The sequence below is a fragment of the Diospyros lotus genome, chromosome 14 (assembly GCF_014633365.1).
Source record: "Diospyros lotus cultivar Yz01 chromosome 14, ASM1463336v1, whole genome shotgun sequence".
NCBI lineage: Eukaryota > Viridiplantae > Streptophyta > Magnoliopsida > Ericales > Ebenaceae > Diospyros > Diospyros lotus.
The window spans coordinates 7,722,645-7,741,685 of NC_068351.1; the positions used below are offsets into that span (position 1 = coordinate 7,722,645).

General features: G+C 41.3%; 1 protein-coding gene across 7 annotated transcripts in view; it reads right to left on the reverse strand.

Moving 5' to 3' along the window:
* LOC127790260 (uncharacterized) overlaps positions 1 to 19,041 on the reverse strand; it is a 52,906-nt gene that overhangs the window by 24,879 nt on the left and 8,986 nt on the right. For 4 of the 7 annotated variants that reach the window (XM_052319628.1, XM_052319632.1, XM_052319629.1 and 1 more), the window contains 2 exons: positions 6,466 to 6,552; positions 5,708 to 5,758 (listed from right to left, as the gene is read on the reverse strand). The exons of 1 other annotated variant lie outside the window; for it this stretch is intronic. In XM_052319628.1, coding sequence (XP_052175588.1) covers positions 5,708 to 5,758; positions 6,466 to 6,543 — 129 coding nt within the window. In that variant the 5' untranslated portion in view covers positions 6,544 to 6,552. The remainder of the gene's footprint in view (positions 1 to 5,707; positions 5,759 to 6,465; positions 6,553 to 19,041) is intronic. 2 more of the 7 variants (XM_052319631.1, XM_052319630.1) reach the window with 1 other exon arrangement.

The window sequence follows — 19,041 nt, forward strand, 5'->3', positions numbered from 1 at the left end:
GTCATGATGAAGGGCATATAAAAAAGAATTGCCCTAAGAGAAAGAAAGATTTCTTAAAGAGAACTAATTCTGAAATTTCTTCATCTATTTGTGAGTTTGATTATGATAGTGCAGATGCACTAGTTGTATTCGAAAATGCTGATAAAGAAGCATGGATATTAGATTCAGGTTGTTCATTTCACATGTCATCACATAAGCAATAGTTATTGAATTTTAAAGACATAACTGGTGGTAAAGTTTTGCTAGGTAATAATCAAGAATGTAGGATAAAGGGTCTTGGAGATATTGGGATCAAATTACATGATGGTTCCATTAAAACTTTAAATTCTATAAGATATGTTCCAGATTTAAAAAGGAACTTAATTTCCCTTGGTGAGCTAGATAGATATGGTTACTCCTCTAGAGGAGATGGTGGAGTCCCAAGAGTATCTAGAGGTTCACTAATAAGCATGAAAGCAATCCTAAATAATGGCATTTATGTGCTGCAGGCCTCCACACTATGTGGAGAAGCTGCTATCACTAAAGGGAAAACCTATGATAAGTCAAAGCTTTGGAATATTAGGATGGTGCACATTAGTGAGCTAGGTCTTAGGGAGTTAGCTAAACAAGGGATATTAGGAGATGGAAAACTTACAGATTTAGATAAGTGTGAGTTATGTATATTTAGGAAAGCCGCAAAATGGGCTTGCTGAAAGGATGAATAGAATCTTGCTAGAAAAGGTAAGGTGCATGATCTTTCATGCAAAATTACCAAAACCCCCTATGAGATGTGGACAGGTCATAAGCCTAGCTTGGAATGGAACACTTAAGGGTGTTTGGATGCTTAGCTTATGCACATGTCAAGCAAGGAAAGCTAGAACCTAGGTCTAAGAAGTGCTTATTTATAGGATATCCCACTGGTGTGAAGGGCTATAAGTTGTGGAGTTTGAAATCAGGCATGCCTAGGACTATAATAACTAGGGACGTTACATTTGATGAAAATTCCACCGTAAAAGATACAAAAATAGATGAGACTACTAAGGATGAGGAAGGGAAACTAAAAGCTGTGGAAGTTGAACAGCAGGATGAACCCCTTGAGAATGCCTTAGACAGCCCTGAGAACCAGCAACCAGAAAATGAAAGAGAGAGTGAAGGGTCATCTAGCATAGAAAATGAACTAGGCCATGTAAGATACAATGTTGCTAGAGATAGGCAAAGAAGAAATATAAGGCCACCGGTAAGGTATGGTTTTTCAAATTTAGTTTCTTATGCATTATCAAGTGCAATGGAAGAGACTGATGAGGAGCCACTTTCATATGAAGACAAAAGACTATAATAAATGGCTGGCAGCCATGCACTCTGAAATAGAGTCACTTAGAAAAAATAAGACTTGGACTTTGGTAGATAGACCCTTAGGGAAAAGGGTTGTAGGCTACAAATGGTTATATAAAATTAAAGAAGGTGCTGGAAATGAAGGCAAACCTAGGTATAAAAGCTAGGTTAGTGGCAAGGGGCTCACTCAAGTGCCCGGAATAGATTTCAATGAAGAATTCTCACCAGTGGTGACGCATACTTCAATTAGAATCTTACTTGTCTTAACAACACACTTAAATCTTAACCTAGATCAAATGGATATTACCACTGCCTTCTTCATGGAGAATTAGAAGAAAATTTTCTAATGCAACAGCCAAAGGGGTTTGAAGTTAGAGAGAAAAGAGAGCAAGTATGCTTGCTAAGGAAATCTCTCTATGGGTTGAAGCAATCACCTAGGCAGTGGTACAGGAAATTTAATTATTTTATGATAGTCCAAGGGTTTAAGAGGAGTGCTTTTGATAGCTGTGTATATTTCAAACATATGCCTAATGAAATATCTATATATCTTCTTCTATATGCGGATGATATGTTGATTGCTAGCCAATCAGCCATAGAAATTCAAAACTTAAAACTGAGATTAAAATTAGTCTTTGAAATGAAGGAATTAGGAGAAGCTATGAAGATATTAGGCATAGAAATTAGTAGAAATAAGTAGAAAAGGCAGTTTGTATTGTCTCAAAAGTCCTACCTAAGTAAGTTGATTAGGAAGTTCAATATGCTTGATGCAAAAGAGGTTTCAGTCCACTTTGCTCAGCATTTCAAACTATCCCATGAGCAGTCACCCTCTGATGAAATGGACATTAAGGAAATGAGTAGAATCCCTTACTCAAATGCAGTCGGGAGCCTAATGTACAGCATGGTCAATACTAGGCTGGATTTGGCCCATGCTATAAGTGTATCTAGCAGGTTTATGGAAAATCCGGGTAAGGCTCATTGGAATGCTGTAAAATGGATATTTAGATATGTTAAAGGAATATTAGATATGTCTTTAGTTTATGGTGGAGCAAAATTAGAAAAAGTGCCTAGCATTTTAGGGTTCACGGATGCTAACTATGCAGCAGACTTGGATAGGAGAAGATCCTCTGCCGGTTATGTTTTTCAGCTATGGGATTCAACCATAAGCTGGAAAACAAACCTGCAGAATGTAGTGGCACTTTTCACCACTAAGGCTAAGTATGTAGCTGTAACCGAAGCTATTAAGGAAGCCCTTTGGTTAAAAGGAATTGTTAGTGAACTCCTAGGAAGAGATGTTAAGGCTAAGTTGATGTGTGACAACCAAAGTGCTATTCACTTGGCAAAGAATCAAGCCCATCATGAAAAAACCAAACATATTGATGTTAGGTATCATTTCATCAGGAAAATCCTTGAGAAGGAAGAAGATAACCTAATTAAAGTTGCAGATGAAGAAAATGCAGCAGATATTTTTACCAAGGCTGTTCCTTTGTCTAAATTTCAGCATTGTTTAAAGATCCTTAATGTTTGATTGTGTAAATGATCAGGTTTTAAAGCAGGTCCCAAAAGAGAGCAAGATCAGTTTCTAAAGATTGGATTGTACTCAAGGCAAATGGTGGAGATTTGTTAAAGGTTTACCTCGAGTAAAGTCTAGGATTCGGGAGTAAGTAGTCAAGTGTCGAGCATCTTATACTTGATAGGCGTTTTTTTTTTATTCAACTGTAATTTCTATTAAGTTGAGGGGTAAAACTGGTAATATCAAACCCGATCATTTGTATTCGGTTGTCCGCCCACTTAGTCTATAAATAAGGGGTAGGGGGTAGACGCTTGACACACATCATTCTACAAGTGCATTCTGTTCAATTGAGAGAAAAGGCTAGAGTTTGGGTAGTTCTTTGTAATCTCAAGTGAGAGGCAAGATTGTACTCGAGTAGGCTGTGTACTGATCGTTTTCAATCAAAGAAGACTGCTCTCGGTGAGTGTTTGAAAGTTGGATGTAGGTTCATTCCAAGAATGAACTGAACCAGGATAAAGAATTGTGTTCTTGAGTGGTTTGCTTTCTGTTCTTATTACTTTCAATTCCGCTATTGTTGTAATTTCTGTTTTGTTGATTCATTCATGAGTGGGTGCGATTGTGAGAGATTTTTTATTCATCTAAAGAACGAATTCCAGTGCTCCCTGGCTAACAGCCTGCCAAACAACTACTGAAAAATCTTAGTTTTGGCTCTTTTATGTTTGTTTATTAAATAATTGAACAAAAATGAAGAAGATTTTGAGGCTCAGTTAACAAACAAGTCGAGCTCGAACATATGTCACCTTGAATCATTTATGTTCATAAACAAGGTTGTTTATAATTTGATGTAAAGCTTGTTTATTGTTTGTTTAAGATTAAGCAGGGCATATATATAATTTTTTTATAGGGTGTATATAATATATTATATTATAATATGTATAATATGATATAATAATATATATACACATATAATAGATCATGTAAACATTGCAATAAGAAACAAAAAAATAAATAAAATAAAGTATTAGTCTTTCTTCCACAAATTAAATACATTCTGATTTGTTTTTTAAACTATTTTGTTTTAACTTTCCCAATACCCAAATCATATTCTACCAATCACTCTATCGCTCTTTCCCTCTCACTCCTCAACCTACTTAAATCCTACATACTTGCCATTGCCCTCACTCACCACTGCCACCATCAGCCACTGCACCTGCCACCAAATGCTGTCATTTCAGTCTCTCTCACTCACACAATCTCCATCTCTCACACTCTCCCCCTCTCAAAGACTTGAGGTGTTTGTCTCTCAAGTCTTGATCTCTTTCTCGACTCAAGCTCTCTCTCTTTCTCTCTCTCTCTCTCTCTCGATCTTTGTCTTTCATGCTCTCTCTGTTGATCTATCTCTCAAACCCTCTCTGTCAATCTCTATCTCTCACTCCCTCTATCAATCTCCTTCTTGATCTCTCACACTTATGGTGTCTATTTGCCTCTTGATCTGTCTGTTAATCTTGAAGCAAGAGTTTCAATGTAGAAATAGAAAAGATAGAAAGAAAATTGAAGAGAATTTGAAGAGAGAAAACTGAAGAGAATTCAAAGCTAGGGTTTTCACAAAAAGAGCTTCTCAATTTGCGTCAGCTGATTCTGTTGAAGTACAATTTTCTTGTACTGAATTTGTACAACTGTAAAAGTTAACAAAAAACTACCTAATTTTACGAAAACTGTAACAAACTGTTAACAGAATATAACAAACTAGATGACAGAAAAACTAATTCTCTTCTACATTCCCCCTCAAAGTAGACCCTGGAACTTTAAGTAAATCTGGAGGGGAAAGGTCTGCTGCTTCTTGTCTGGAGCAGCAGCAAAAATAGAAGACACTTTGAGGCCAAGTTTATGACATAAGAAGAGAAATATGTCTCTTGGTAAACCTTTAGTGAAAATATCAGCAATCTGATATTGAGTAGGAACATATCTGATTTCTACATCACCATTCTCAACCTTTTCTTGAACAAGACGAATATCAATCTCAATATGTTTAGTATGAAAATGAAAAACAGGATTCTCGACAATGCTTTTGGCTGCCATATTATCACACCAGACACTGGGAACTTTAGAAAGTGGACAACCAAATTCAAAAAATAAGAATTTCAACTATAAAATTTTAGTAACTCCTTGTGCTATAGCTCTATATCCAGCTTCTCCAATTGACTTGGCAACCACTGACTGCTTCTTTGAACTCCAAATTAAAAGATTATTTTCAAGAAAAACACACAACCCACTTGTGGATTTTCATGTAACTTTACAACCAGCATAGTTAGCATCAATATAGACTGTGATGGACAAATCAGAAGTAGAAGGTGTGGACAATAATCCTAACCCAACTATTCCCTTTAGGTAATGTAATAACCTTTTGAAGGCCAACCAATGTTGTTGTTGGGCGATGACAAAATTTGACTAAGTTCATTCACCACAAAAGCAATATCAAGTCTGGTGTAGGTTAGATATTATAGGGAACAGGGAACCAACAATAGTTCTATAGAGATAAATCAGAAAATAACTCTCCACCATTAGTCAAAGAAGCTCCCAAATTAACTAGGGTAGAGCATGGCTTGCAATCTTGCATAGCAGTCTTTTTCAACAAATCAACAGGATATTTGGACTGACCGACTAAGTGAGATAGACACCAATTTTATTGCTATAGGCTTCAAAACCCAAAAACTAATTCACAGAACCTAGGGTTTTGAGAGCAAAATGAGTCCAAATCATGAATAAAAGACTTCAGAGCTATAGGATCAAAGCCAGTGACAAGGATATCATCTACATACACAAGAATTGACAAGACAATTGAGCTAATTTGTTTATAAAAAGAGAAGCATCAGAAACTGCTCTTACAAAACCCAGTTTTGTAATGCCATCCAAAGTTGTGTACCAAGCTCGAGGAGCCTGTTTTAAATCATACAAAGATTTCTTTAGTTGAGAAACATAAGAAGGATAAGTAGGATTAACAAATCCTTCAGGCTGATACATGTATATAGTTTCAATCAAATTACCATAAAAAAAAGCATTGCTCACATCAACTTGTTGAATATCCCAGCCAAATATGACAGTCAATAATAGAAGAATACAGATAGTAGGAGCTTTAATCACAGGGCTAAAAGTTTCAGCATAATGTATACCAAGATTTTGATAAAAACCTTTAGCTACTAACCAAGCCATGTACTTTAGAATTGATCCATCAAGATTATACTTAACACGAAACACCCATTTGTAGGCAATTAAATTCATACAAGTATTTGGGGATAAGGACGGCCCTCACCCCCATCCCTATCCCCAAATCTCCATTCTAGCCCTCATACCCATACTTGTTGGATAGCCTGAGACCCCATAAATTCCAAACAAAAAATAGATAAAAAATTATTTTTTGTAATTTAATTATTTTCTAACAATTTTTTACACCACTATTTAATTTCACTCACATTTTTTAGTAAAACAAAAATATATCAAAAACATATAATAAAATATCACAAAAATATACTTGCAAGTATATTTTAGCCAATTCAACACAAAACCAATACCAAACCCACCCCAAGCACAAGGAAAAGAGTGAGGGGGGGGGGGGGGGGGGGGGGGAGAGGTCTTGACGTCCATACCAAATCTAAAATTTTGTTTTGATCTTTCTTGAGAGCTTCCATTATTTCATCCTTTGGTCCTGTATCTGTCTCCTTCATTTTGTTCCACTACAAAAGAAAAATAACTTTTACAAAGATTATGATGAATGCACAACTCATAAACAAAACCAAGTAACCACCATGAATAAAGCAACACCCAACACAAAATAAAACTAAAAAAAAAACAGCAAAATTGAAAGACCAACCAAAGAAAGTAGAAACCATAGTGAAATTTTATATTCAAAGGAGCACGATCACAAAAAACACAATCTAGAAAGCAGGCAAACTAGCACTATAAGCTGCAGAAATGATTATGCATTCTCCCCTTGCTTTACTCTAGTTTCTCTTCCTAAGAGCTTTTCTAGTGAGCAATTTGAGTTTAACACGGAGAGAGCAAGTTGCAAGAGAGAAACAAGGGGAGGGGGAGAGAGAGGAGGAGAGAAAATGACTAAAAGAGAAGAACACTTACAGTCTTACAAAAGACGACTTGCAGATCTGCATAGTGAGGGCTAGATGAACACCTATGGATTTTTACACATTTTGTTTTCAAATTTCTAAGTTGTAATTATAAATCGATAAAAATTCATTAATATAAATATAAGAAGGTCAGGGTCAACTTGGGGACGTTATACCCACCCTTACACGTCCTCAACGAGTTTTTATATTTACTCCCAACAACTACATCAATGGATAAATTTTAATACCCAAGATGGCACTTTTGGCAGGTATTCACTAGGGCAGGTAAACATTTCCATCCCCAGAAGTTGTTGCTATGAGGGCTGCCTTACGATAAACATTCATCACACCTATAGTTATTCTTTTCTCATGACAAGTGGAGAGCTACCCGAGCATCTATCCTAGAAGGCTCCAAATGATGTTCTCACGCTCCATATAATGTTTAACCTAATCCTGTATAATTATCCTTAATACCTTTGATTAGCCACTATTCCAACTTTCAAAAATCTTATCTAAATTTAAACTAGTTTTTAGGCATGGCACATATTGGTTGGCAATTTTGAGGCAAAATATGGCTGAAAAGTTGAGATTTGGGGGTTGAAAACAGGGCAGGAAGTAGGGTTAAAAAAATCAAAATTTGAAATTAAAAGATTAGAGCAGAGGCTTTCTAGGATTGCACTTAGAGCTCCATAGGCATCACCCCCTAGGGTTAGAATAACATCAAGCAATTCAAAGAAAGCATCAAAGCTTAGAGAGAATGGAAATTCATATGTTCACTAAAATTCAAAAATAGTTATTGGAGTTTGAAACTAGGCCTAAAATTCCATCCATAATTTTCTTGAAGGGAAAAATGTATTTGGAACCCTCGAGGTTTACAATAATGGTATACAGTAGCCCCTGACATTTGAAAATATACAACGAATACCCTTGTACTTTAATATCACATTGAATTTCCCCCTATCGTTAGTCAACCGTTGTTAAATATTTCAAAATGACCAAAATACCGTCATATACATTAAAAACCCTTTTTTTCTCCTTTTCTCTTTCCCCACTCTCTCTTTTCGCCTTCTGTCTCATTTCTAACTATCGCCAGTGACAATCTCTTTCTTCTCTCTTGTTTTTGCCCAAGCGTAGACAGCATGCCCTCTAAGTTTTGATCAAGCATTGGCGACGAACTCTCATCTCCCTCTCTTTTTCTCCTCCTTCCTTATCTTGATTCATCATTTCCAAAAGAAATGCATTGATGATGGAGAACCTTGTCGCCAAGGAAGAACCCTATCACTAATGGGGTTCTAACATGGCTAAACCCCATCTCCAACATGGTTGCAATGGCTCTCTCTCTCTCTGATATTCGGTTGTCGTTGACCCTATCTTTGTTGTCAAGGTTGTTGTAGAGATGGAGAAAACCCCAATCAACACTAATCAAACCCCATCCACACCCATCAATGATGGGGTTTATATAATAGTACAAATATATACAGTATAGTCTGTCACGCTCGATCCTTGTAGAAGAGGTTCCTTCTGGAATTCTGGAAGGGACGATTAGGCGAGAAGAGTTTGGGAGGGAAAGAGAAGAGCAGAATGTAGAGAGAACGAAAGACGTGTGAATGAGAATGAGAGGGAAAGGAAGTCAGTGGAATAATCCTCACATGAGTTCCCCATCCTCAGCTTGTCTCTATTTATAGGACTTACAAGTGGGGCGCAGCAGTTAGGCAACTGCCCAAGCGCGCGCCAATTGAATTGGCAACCAGAAGTATTACAATTCTGCCACTATACTACCCCTTACAATTATACCCATCTACCCTTATACCTCCCATTACAATTATACCCTTGGGCTATGACAATTCCCGCCCCGTAAAATATTTCTTGACCCCAAGAAATTACAATAGGCTGGTGGTTCGAGGGAAACGTTGCAGGAGATCAGGGAGGTATTCCCATGAGGTATGATCCGGATGTAGGTGGGACCATTGCACTAAAACCTGCGTCAAGGGAGCTTGGTTTTGGTAGATCACCCGTTTAGCCAAGACTGCTACTGGCTCGGCGGTGGACTCAACATTTTCCAGTGGAGTCGGCAGTGTGGTGCTGGAGCTGTCAGACGGGCTTATGGATTTTTTTAATAAGGAAACGTGAAAGACGGGGTGGAGGCCTACTCCTTCTGGTAACTGAAGACGATAGGCAACCAGCCCTACCCTTGCCACAATTTTGAAAGGCCCATAGAATTTAGGACTGAGTTTAGAGATGGGTCCTTTGTGAAAAAGGTGCTATTGGAATCGCTTCACCTTTAAGTATACCTCGGTGCCTTCCTCAAACTGTCTCTCGGTGCGGTGCTTGTCTGCTAGCTGCTTCATCAGTTGGCTGGCTAGGACCAACTCCTGCTTAATAGTAAGCAAAGCGTCCTGTCTGTCCTTTAGGTACTGGTCTGCAGATGTCTCTTGAGGAGAATAATGCATTACCGCTGGGATGATGGGTGGCAAGTACCCAAACAAGGCTTCGAAAGGGGTTCGCTTGTGTGCCGTGTGGTAGTTGGTGTTATACCACCATTGGGCTAAGGCTACCCAACGACTCCAGCTCTTGGGTTTGGACACGCATAAGCATCGAAGATAGGTCTCTAGGCACTGATTGACTCTTTCAGTCTGCCCATCGGTTTCTGGATGGTAGGCAGACGAGAGATGAAACTTAGTACCTAATCCCTGAAATAGGGACTTCCAGAACTGACTTGTAAAAACTTTATCTCGATCAAAAATTATTACCTTAGGCAGCCCATGGACTTTGAACACTGAATCCATTAGTTTCCGTGCAACTTCCATGGCTGTGAATGGATGGGCCAAGGTGAGGAAGTAGCTGAATTTCGTTAACTTGTCCACCACCACCAAAAGAGTGTCCGCCCCTTCCGATTTTGGTAATCCCTCAATGAAGTCCATGGAGATGAGTTCCCAGGCCTATGAGGGTATTTCCAAGGGCTAAAGGAGGCCAGGATAAGGAACTTGCTCATGTTTGCACCTTTGACAAATAGTACATTCTGTAACAAATTTGGTGACATCTTTCTTTAGTCCCTTCCAATAAAAGAGTTGCCTCATCCGCTGGTAGGTTACATTGAGCCCAGAATGTCCCCCTATAGGGGAGTCATGCAGGCTTTGTAATATTTTGGTCTTCAACAATTCATCGTCCCCAATCACCACTCTATTCTGGAACCTCAATAATCCCCCTTTTAATTGGTAGGGTGAATCCTTAGTGGCTTGTGCGGAGAGCCGGATAAGTAATTCTTTAATCCAGGGGGTCTGGTCATAACTATGGGCAATGTCTTGCACCCAATCTGCCACTACAGCCGAAATGGCCTGACAAGCAGCTGGAACATCTCTCCTGGACAAAGCATCGGCTGCCTTGTTCTCTTTTCCCTTGCGATATAAGATGGTAAAATCAAAACCCATCAGTTTGGTTATGCCCTTCCTCTGTAACTGGTTGTGTACCCGTTCCTGTGCTAAAAATTTGAGGCTCTCGTGATCCGTCTTGATGGTGAATTTCCTGCCCTCCAAGTAGTATCTCCACCTTTCGACTGCCATGAGGACTGCCGACAACTCCTTGTCATATATACTGAGGCCTTGATGTTGAGGAGCTAATGCATGACTTAGGTAGGCCACTGGACGCCCTCCCTGGCTCAACACGGCCCCTATGCCGGAGTCACATGCATCTGTTTCTAAAATAAATTCCTTGGAGAAGTCAGGCAGAGCCAGTGTGGGAGCTTGCGACATGGCTGCTTTCAGGGATTCAAAAGCATTCTCAGCTTCCGGTCCCCACCCAAAGTTATTCTTCTTAAGTAGAGTGGTCAGGGGTTTACTGATTATTCCATAGCCTTGTATGAAGCGCCGGTAATAACCAGTTAGGCCTAGGAAACCCCTTAGTTCCTTCAGGGTCTTTGGCCGGGGCCAGGCCTTCATAGCTTCAATTTTGTGAGGATCAGTACTAACCCCTCGGCCAGAAATAATGTGACCCAAATATTCAACCTGTCCTTCTGCAAAAGAGCATTTAGACCTCTTCACATATAGTTGATGGAATCGGAGGATCTGAAATACTAGTTTAAGGTGGGTTAAATGCTGGTCCAAGGTGGTGCTGTAAATGAGGATGTCATCAAAAAAAACCAATACGAATTTGCGTAAATAAGGAGCAAAAATATGGCTCATCAACGCTTGGAAGGTTGCGGGCGCGTTGGTGAGGCCGAAGGGCATTACCAAGAATTCGTAATGCCCTTGGTGGGTTCTAAAGGCTGTCTTAGGACAATTGGCTGATCTCATGCGGATTTGGTGGTAGCCGGAGGTTAAATCAAGCTTAGAAAAGATGGAAGCGCCTGTTAACTCATCTAGCAGATCTTCGATAATGGGTATAGGAAATTGGTTCTTGATGGTTAGTGAATTGAGTTGCCTATAATCTACACAAAATCTCCAAGTTCCATATTTCTTTTTCACTAGGAGGACGGGAGATGCATATGGACTTTGGCTTGGTTGGATCAAGTTTCGGGACAGCATCTCTCTTATGAGTTTTTCGATTTCAGCTTTTTGTATGGGAGAATACCGGTAGGCCTTTAGATTGACTGGTTCACTGTTGGGTTTAAGGTGAATGGAATGGTCAAGGATTCTATGGGGTGGTAAGGTTTGGGGAGTAGCAAACAGATCCTCAAATTCCATCAGCAGATTATGGATGGGCAAAGGAAGGTGTACCTTACTGTCCACCAATGCTGAAGTAGTGTTCCTGGGTACAGCAAGCTCCTGCTCTTCCTCTGATGATGTCCCCACGTCCATTGTATAAATGGAGTGCAACTGCCCCACGGTAGTACTCCCCTGTTCTAGCAATTTTTGGATCTGTTTCCCTGAAGCCACCTTACAATCCCCTGTTTCTTGACTCCCATGTAAGGTAACCTGATGGCCCTCCAAATTAAAGGTTACTTCCAGCGTGTTGAAATCAAATATCAAGGGGCTCACCGTCTTCATCCAATCTACCCCCAATACCACATGGCATCCTCCCAACTTGAGGATTCTCAAATCAGCTGAGAATTCCCTTCCACTCATCCGCCATTTGAAGCCCTTACATCGGAATTGGCTAACCATTCTTGTCCCATCAGCTATTAATACTGACAGTGGTGGAGTCTCCTGGAGATTACACTGTAAGTTATGGGCTGTGGTCTCATCTAGGAAGCTATGTGTGCTGCCACTGTCTATCAATACGACTATCTTCCTCTTCCGAGCCACCCTAGTCACCTTCACCACTCTACCAACTGCTTGGCCCTACAAAGCGTGCATTGATATCTCACCTCCCTCTTTTTCCATCAACATTCCTTCATTTTCATCCATATCCGCTTCCTCCTCCTCGTTTTCCTCCTGACCTTCCATGGTAAGTAGTAGCTTCTTACACTGGTGGCCTTGCCCATACTTTTCACCGCAACAGAAGCATAGGCCTAGTTGCCTCTTTTGGTCCAGTGTGAGACTTCTCGGTTGAGTCGCTGGCTGGAGAACCTTACTGATAGGTCCTCCCCGCGGACTCTGTAAGCTACTACCCCTGTAATATCCCCCATAGGTGTGATCTTCCCTGCTGTTTTTGGTCGACAGCTTATGTCTCTTTGCAAACGTTTCCATTGCAAGCTCTTGCAGTCTAGCTTGCTCAGCTACTTGTGCCACAGTTGTGGGATATAGCATCTTAACAGTCGGTCTAATTAACTCATCCAAACCACTGATAAAGCTCGAAACGAAATATTCCTCGTCTAAGTAAGGCTGCGATAGGGATAGCAGGGATCTTAGTTCTTCAAACCTAGTTTGGTACTCCTCCACTATTCCATTCTGTTTTAATTTGTTAAACTCCTCAATTACATCCGATCTGGTCTTCTCTCCGAACCTTCTGCACAATTGGTTAACAAACTCTGGCCAACTCAAGTCCAGCCTACCTCGACTCCAATTTTGGAACCAGGCATCCGCTACATCATCAAGATAGGAGGCGACCATACATACCTTATCACCTTTTGAGATTCGATGTTGATAGAACACTCGTTCGCATCTGCGTATCCACCACCTCGGTCTATCTCGATCAAAGGTCGAAATCTCCATCCTCAGCCCCGTCTGAACGGAATTGTTACCCCCTAGACCCTATGTTAGGCCCCCTCCCCTGCCTCCGTGGGTTCCTGTGGTCGCTGCCTACTCAGCGGTGCAGTAAGTATTGGTGCCGTTGTCGTCCTTGGGGGAAAATCCGTCGGTAAGCTGACATTCGGCTGCCTAGCAAACATGCTCAACGCCGCCGACAGTTGTTGGCTGAGACCTGAGAATTCCTCTCGTAATCCAGTCACGGCTCGATCCAATGTAGCCGTGTATTCCGATCGACTCCTGTGGATCTCCTCTTGTGTATTCCGGATTCCTAACTCCAGCGTCTCCAACCGATCATCCACCAGTTCCTGGTGTTGTCACAATCCTAATTCGATCGCGTCCAGTCTTACCTCCATCTGCTTTGCTCGCGTTCCATCGGCCATCCTCTCTGCCAGGTCGCGGGCTCTGATACTAAATGTCACGCTCGATCCTTGTAGAAGAGGTTCCTTCCAGAATTCTGGACGGGACGATTAGGCGGGAAGAGTTTGGGAGGGAAAGAGAAGAGCAGAATGTAGAGAGAACGAGAGAAGTGTGAATGAGAATGAGAGGGAAAGGAAGTCAGTGGAATAATCCTCACATGAGTTCCCCATCCTCAGCTTGTCTCTATTTATAGGACTTACAAGTGGGGCGCGGCAGTTAGGCAACTGCCCAAGCGCGCGCCAATTGAATTGGCAACCAGAAGTATTACAATTCTGCCACTATACTACCCCTTACAATTATACCCATCTACCCTTATACCTCCCATTACAATTATACCCTTGGGCTATGACATAGTCTAATTTAGATAAACTTCTAAAGGGTTCTATAGGAAAACTAAATGCAAAATATATTTACAGAATGTAGTTCGGGATATGACTTGATGACCTTTTAAATAGACTATTTTTAAATGTTATAAATATTGATAAGAATAATATTTTTAAATAGATCTGGTTTTTTCTTGATCCTTTATTATTACTTTTTCTTGCTGTATATTTGTTTGTTTTCTTCCGTCAGATTCTAGTTCTCTGTTTTTTCTTTTTTTCCTCTGATTCCTCATGTTTTATTTTTAATCATTTCGTTCTGTCAGCATATAGAGGTGTCACCCTCACCAATGAGGCCTTTCTGCACAGTTTATTTTTATTTTTTACATAAAAATTCAAATTTTTTATGAAAATTCTTCTCTTCATGTAAATGTGTTCGTCACTGTAAAATACTGAGAAGTTTCTCTGTTAATACAAAGACTTTTCTTTTAGTGAAATCTGTAATTATTTTTCTATTTTGTAAGCAATTTAATACAGAGTTGAATTTGACATATATTAGGGAGGAAAATATTTGACGTTGGGTATGCAATTCCTCTTAAACGACCAGTAGCTTCATAGAAAACTTTTGAGCATTGACAAATTATTTTTGCAACTTCTCACTCTTCTTCTAAAGGATTATGCTTATAACTGGTATCAATTTTCACTAGACGACACAGAGCATCTTTCAATTCTAACGCAATCTCAAGCATTAAGCATGTGGAGTTCCATCTACTGGGGACAATCATAAGAACACTCTTTTTCACTTGTAATTTAACTTGACTGACTGTGAGATCACATCTTTGTTTGGAAAAAGTTGATCCAGACAGTAACCCTCTACCTCCAATTAAGTATATGCGTGCCCACCACACATGAAAAAAACTTCCATCCAAGGGTAACAAAGCCTGCTTGCAAGCCACTTCTTTAAAAGCCTCACCATAACATCATTGTTGGAGGAATTATCAACCACTATTCAAAAAAAAAATCAATATTTGTCACGGCTTGGCTAGGCAACACGCCTTATCCTAATTCCAATGCGAATTAGGAGAGCTTGATGCTCGTGCAAGGAGCAGTAATCAGCAAGAAAGAGAGAAGAAGAGAGAGCAATCCAGAAAAGAAGAACAGAGAGAGTAAGAATAGAGAATGAAAGAATTTAGAGAAGGAAACAATAGGAATTCTGATGTTCATTCATGCCTCCCTCTCGTTGAGGGTAGGCGGGTATATGCTCACACTTGGGGAAGATTCCCTGCTAGGTGGGGTCTACTCTCATAACAAACTCGGGATTCCCTGCCTGGCTGTACCGATTTTCCTTCTAGAAGGCCTAACAGAAAGTCAACTACTCTGCTAAAGAATAACAGCAACAAATAATAACTAACAACAATAACGCTAAGCAGAAAAAATTAAATTCAAGTCTCGGAAAGGTCTCCTCGTGACATTTCCCCTGCCTTAACAATTTTCTTGTCCTCAAGAAATGCTAAAGAGATTAGTTGCCCTTGGAAATTGCTTGAGGAGATCTGGTAGATACTCCCAGGTGTTGTCTTCCGGAGGTCTTTCCTGCCACCTAACCAACACTTGCATGAGTGGAGCGCCATGTTTGTAGATCACTCTTCACTCCAGAATAGCCTCGGGTTCCACGGCTTGCCCAGCCTCTATGGGAATGGTTGGTAGGATTGCACTGACAGGCTGCTCACCCACTTCCTTCTTAAGAAGAGATACATGAAATACCAGGTGGATGAGCGATCTTGCTGGTAGCCGAAGTCGGTATGCCACCTTCCCCACCCTAGCCTCTATAGGAAATGGCCCATAGTACTTAGGATTGAGCTTGGTCACCTTTTTCTGAGTGAGGGACTTAAGGTGAGGATACTTTAACCTCAAGTATACTTTGTTCCCCACTTCGAACTCTAGTTTGCTCCTTTTTCAATCCGCGAACTGCTTCATGCGGTTTTGAGCTGAAGCCAATTCCTGCTTCAGTTATTGTGTCACCTCTCTCCTCCTTCGCAAGTAGTCATCCATTGAAGCTACCCTGGATTCGCCTTCTGCTGTAGGTATAACCGACAGTTGGTACCCAAACAAGGCTTCAAATGGGGTCATCTTGATGGAGGAATGGTGGGAAGTATTGTACCACCATTGAGCTAAGGCTAGCCATTTGTGCCATTCCTTGGGCTACATTAGGCAGATGCACCTCAAATAGATCTCAAGACTTTGGTTCACCCTCTCGGTTTGGCCGTCCGTTTGAGGGTGATGGGCAGTGGACATGCTTAGCTTCGTTCCTATTGATCGCATCAATTCCTACCACATTATGCTGGTGAAAATTCGATCCCGATCTGAAATTATAGTCTTGGGAGTCCCATGTAATTTAACCACCCTATCCAAGAAGGCTCTCACCACTTCTTGAGCTGTGTATAGATGGGTTAATCCAATGAAGTGTGCAAACTTGGTCAACCTATCCACCACCACTAAGATGCTATCTTTCCCTTCAGACCTTGGCAATCCTTCCACAAAGTCCATTGATACGCTTGACCAAGCCTGATCGGGGATAGGCAAAGGCTATAATAGCCCGGGGTAGGCTACTGTCTCTGATTTACACCTTTTACAAGTGTCACAAGCTTGCACCATCCCCTTAATCTCCGACTTCATCCTCGGCCAATAGAAGACTCGCCTCACCCTTAAATATGTGTTTTGTTCTCCTAAGTGTCCCCCCATGGGCGATGCATGTAAGGCCTGAAATATCTTCTCCTTTAGGTTTGCTTTATCCCCGATTACTACCCTTCCCTGATACCTCAGCATCCCCTGGTTTAAGGTATATCCTTTCCCCACGTCTGCCCCCAACGCTAGCCCCTCCAGCAGGGGTTTAAGCTTCTCATCCCCATCATAACTGTCAATTACCTCAAGGTACCACTAGGGAATCACTTCGGTTATGGCTGTCGAACTTCCTTCTTCATGGCACCTTGAAAGTGCGTCGGCAGCAACGTTTTCTTTCCTTTTTCGGTACTGAATAAGATAGTCCAACCCCATGAGCTTGGCCATCCCTTTCTTTTTCAGCTATGTTTGAAGTCTTTGTTGTAGCAAGAATTTCAAACTCTCATGGTCAGTCTTGATTATAAATCTTCCTCCCTCTAAGTAGTGCCTCCATTTCTCCACAGCCATTAGAACTGCTAGGAACTCCTTCTCATATATGCTGAGTTCCAAGTGTTTAGGACCCAGCACTTGGCTTAGGAACGCTAGTGGTCTTCCCTCTTGAACTAGGACCGCACCAATTCCAGTTCCACTAGCGTCGGTCTCCAGAACAAAAGCCTTGCTGAAATCTGGCAGACCAAGAGCTGGCACCCTACTCATGGCCATTTTTAGTTCCTCAAAAGCCTCCTTTGCCTTGGGTCCCCAGCTGAAACCCCCCTTCTTCAACAATTCCGTTAGCAGTTTGCTAATTATCCCATAGTTCTTTACAAACCGGCGATAATACCCGATTAAACCCAAGAACCCTCTCAAAGCCCTGACTGAATTTGGCCTTGGTCAAGCCACCATAGCCTCCACCTTCCGAGGGTCTGTGCTCACTCCTCTTTGGGATATAATATGTCCCAAGTACTCCACCTACCCTTGGCCAAATGCGCACTTGGACCTCTTAATAAACAACTGGTGAGATCGGAGGATATCAAGGGTGACTCTAAGGTAAGATAAGTGTAGTTCAAATGATAGATTATAAATGAGTATGTCATCAAAGAATACCAATATGAATTTTCGAAGATGAGGTTCAAAAATGGTGTTCATAAGGGATTGAAAAGTGGATGGGGCGTTGGTGAGTCCAAAGGGCATCACCAAGAATTCAAAATGCCCATGATGAGTTCTAAAGGCTATCTTATGGATGTCCTCGAGTTTCATTTGGATTTGGTGGTAGCCCGAGCACAAGTCTAGCTTAGAAAAGAACCGAGTATTGTGTAGCTCGTCCAACAGGTCTTCTATCAAAGGGAATTTATCTTTGATGGTTATAGCATTTAGTTGGCGGTAGTTCACACAAAACCGCCATGTTCCATCTTTCTTTTTAACCAAAAGGACGGGAGAAGCAAAGGGACTTTGGTTGGGTCGAATGATGGCTTGTTTAAGCATTTCCCTCACCAATTTTTCAATTTCATTTTTCTGGAGTGGGGGGTAATGGTAGGCTCTAATGTTGACAGGCTCAGTTAGTGGTTTTAGGTGGATGGCGTGGTCATGAACTCGGGTAGGGGAAAGTGATTGGGGTTCAAGGAAGAGATCCTCATACTCAGCCAGCAATCTATTAAGGAGGTCTAAGTAACGTACCTGTTTGGGACCTCCCAGGAATGCACTAACAGTTAGGCACGTCTCTCCTTGCAATGTTGGACCTGCCTGAACCTCCTCTACTGCCATGATCGAAAAAAGTTGTGGCCAGAACCCCCATTTCCCCTTGATCGCCTTCTACAGTCTCCTTCCCGACATCATCTTGCACATTCCCACCTCCTTTCCTTCGGACAATGTCATTTTCCTTCCCTCTTTCTCAAAGGACACTTCCATCCTGTTAAAATCGAAACTGATGGGCTCACCCCTTTCATCCAATCTACCCCTAGGACTACATCACAGCCCCTTAGCTGCAGGAGCCTCAGATCTATTTCGAATTTTTCTCCTTGCATTTCCCAACAAAACCCGTTACATGCTGATTTACTCAACACTCTTTGGCCGTTAGCTACCGTTACACTCAAAAGGAGAGTCCCTGTGAGTTGGCACTTTAGCCTTCCTGCGGTGTTCTCATCCAGAAAGCTATGGGTGCTTCCGCTATCTATTAAAATCATAAGATCATTACCTTTACAGTGTCCTCCCACCTTAATGATCTTGTTGTTAGTCACTCCCTTCAAAAGCGTGAATGGAAATCTCCCCATTGTCCTCTGTTACTTCCTCCTTGTTGTTTCCTTCTATTTCCTCTTCTTGGTTTTCTTCCTCGTCTCCTTCCAATAAGAGAATTTGCCTCTTGCAAGGCTGTCCTGGGTGATACTTGTCATCGCATCAAAAGCAAAGGCCAGCCAACCTCCTTTGCTCTCTTAATTGTTCCCCAGAAGGAATCGAGCTCGACCCACCTGCACCTTTGACCACCTGGTTACCCCTTGCCGCATCGCGAGGGTAACTCCTTCCCTCGACAAGGTTGGCTTCGATATTCACTCCCCGCTGCTGCATTCTCTGCTTCCTCATTAGTGCCTCCA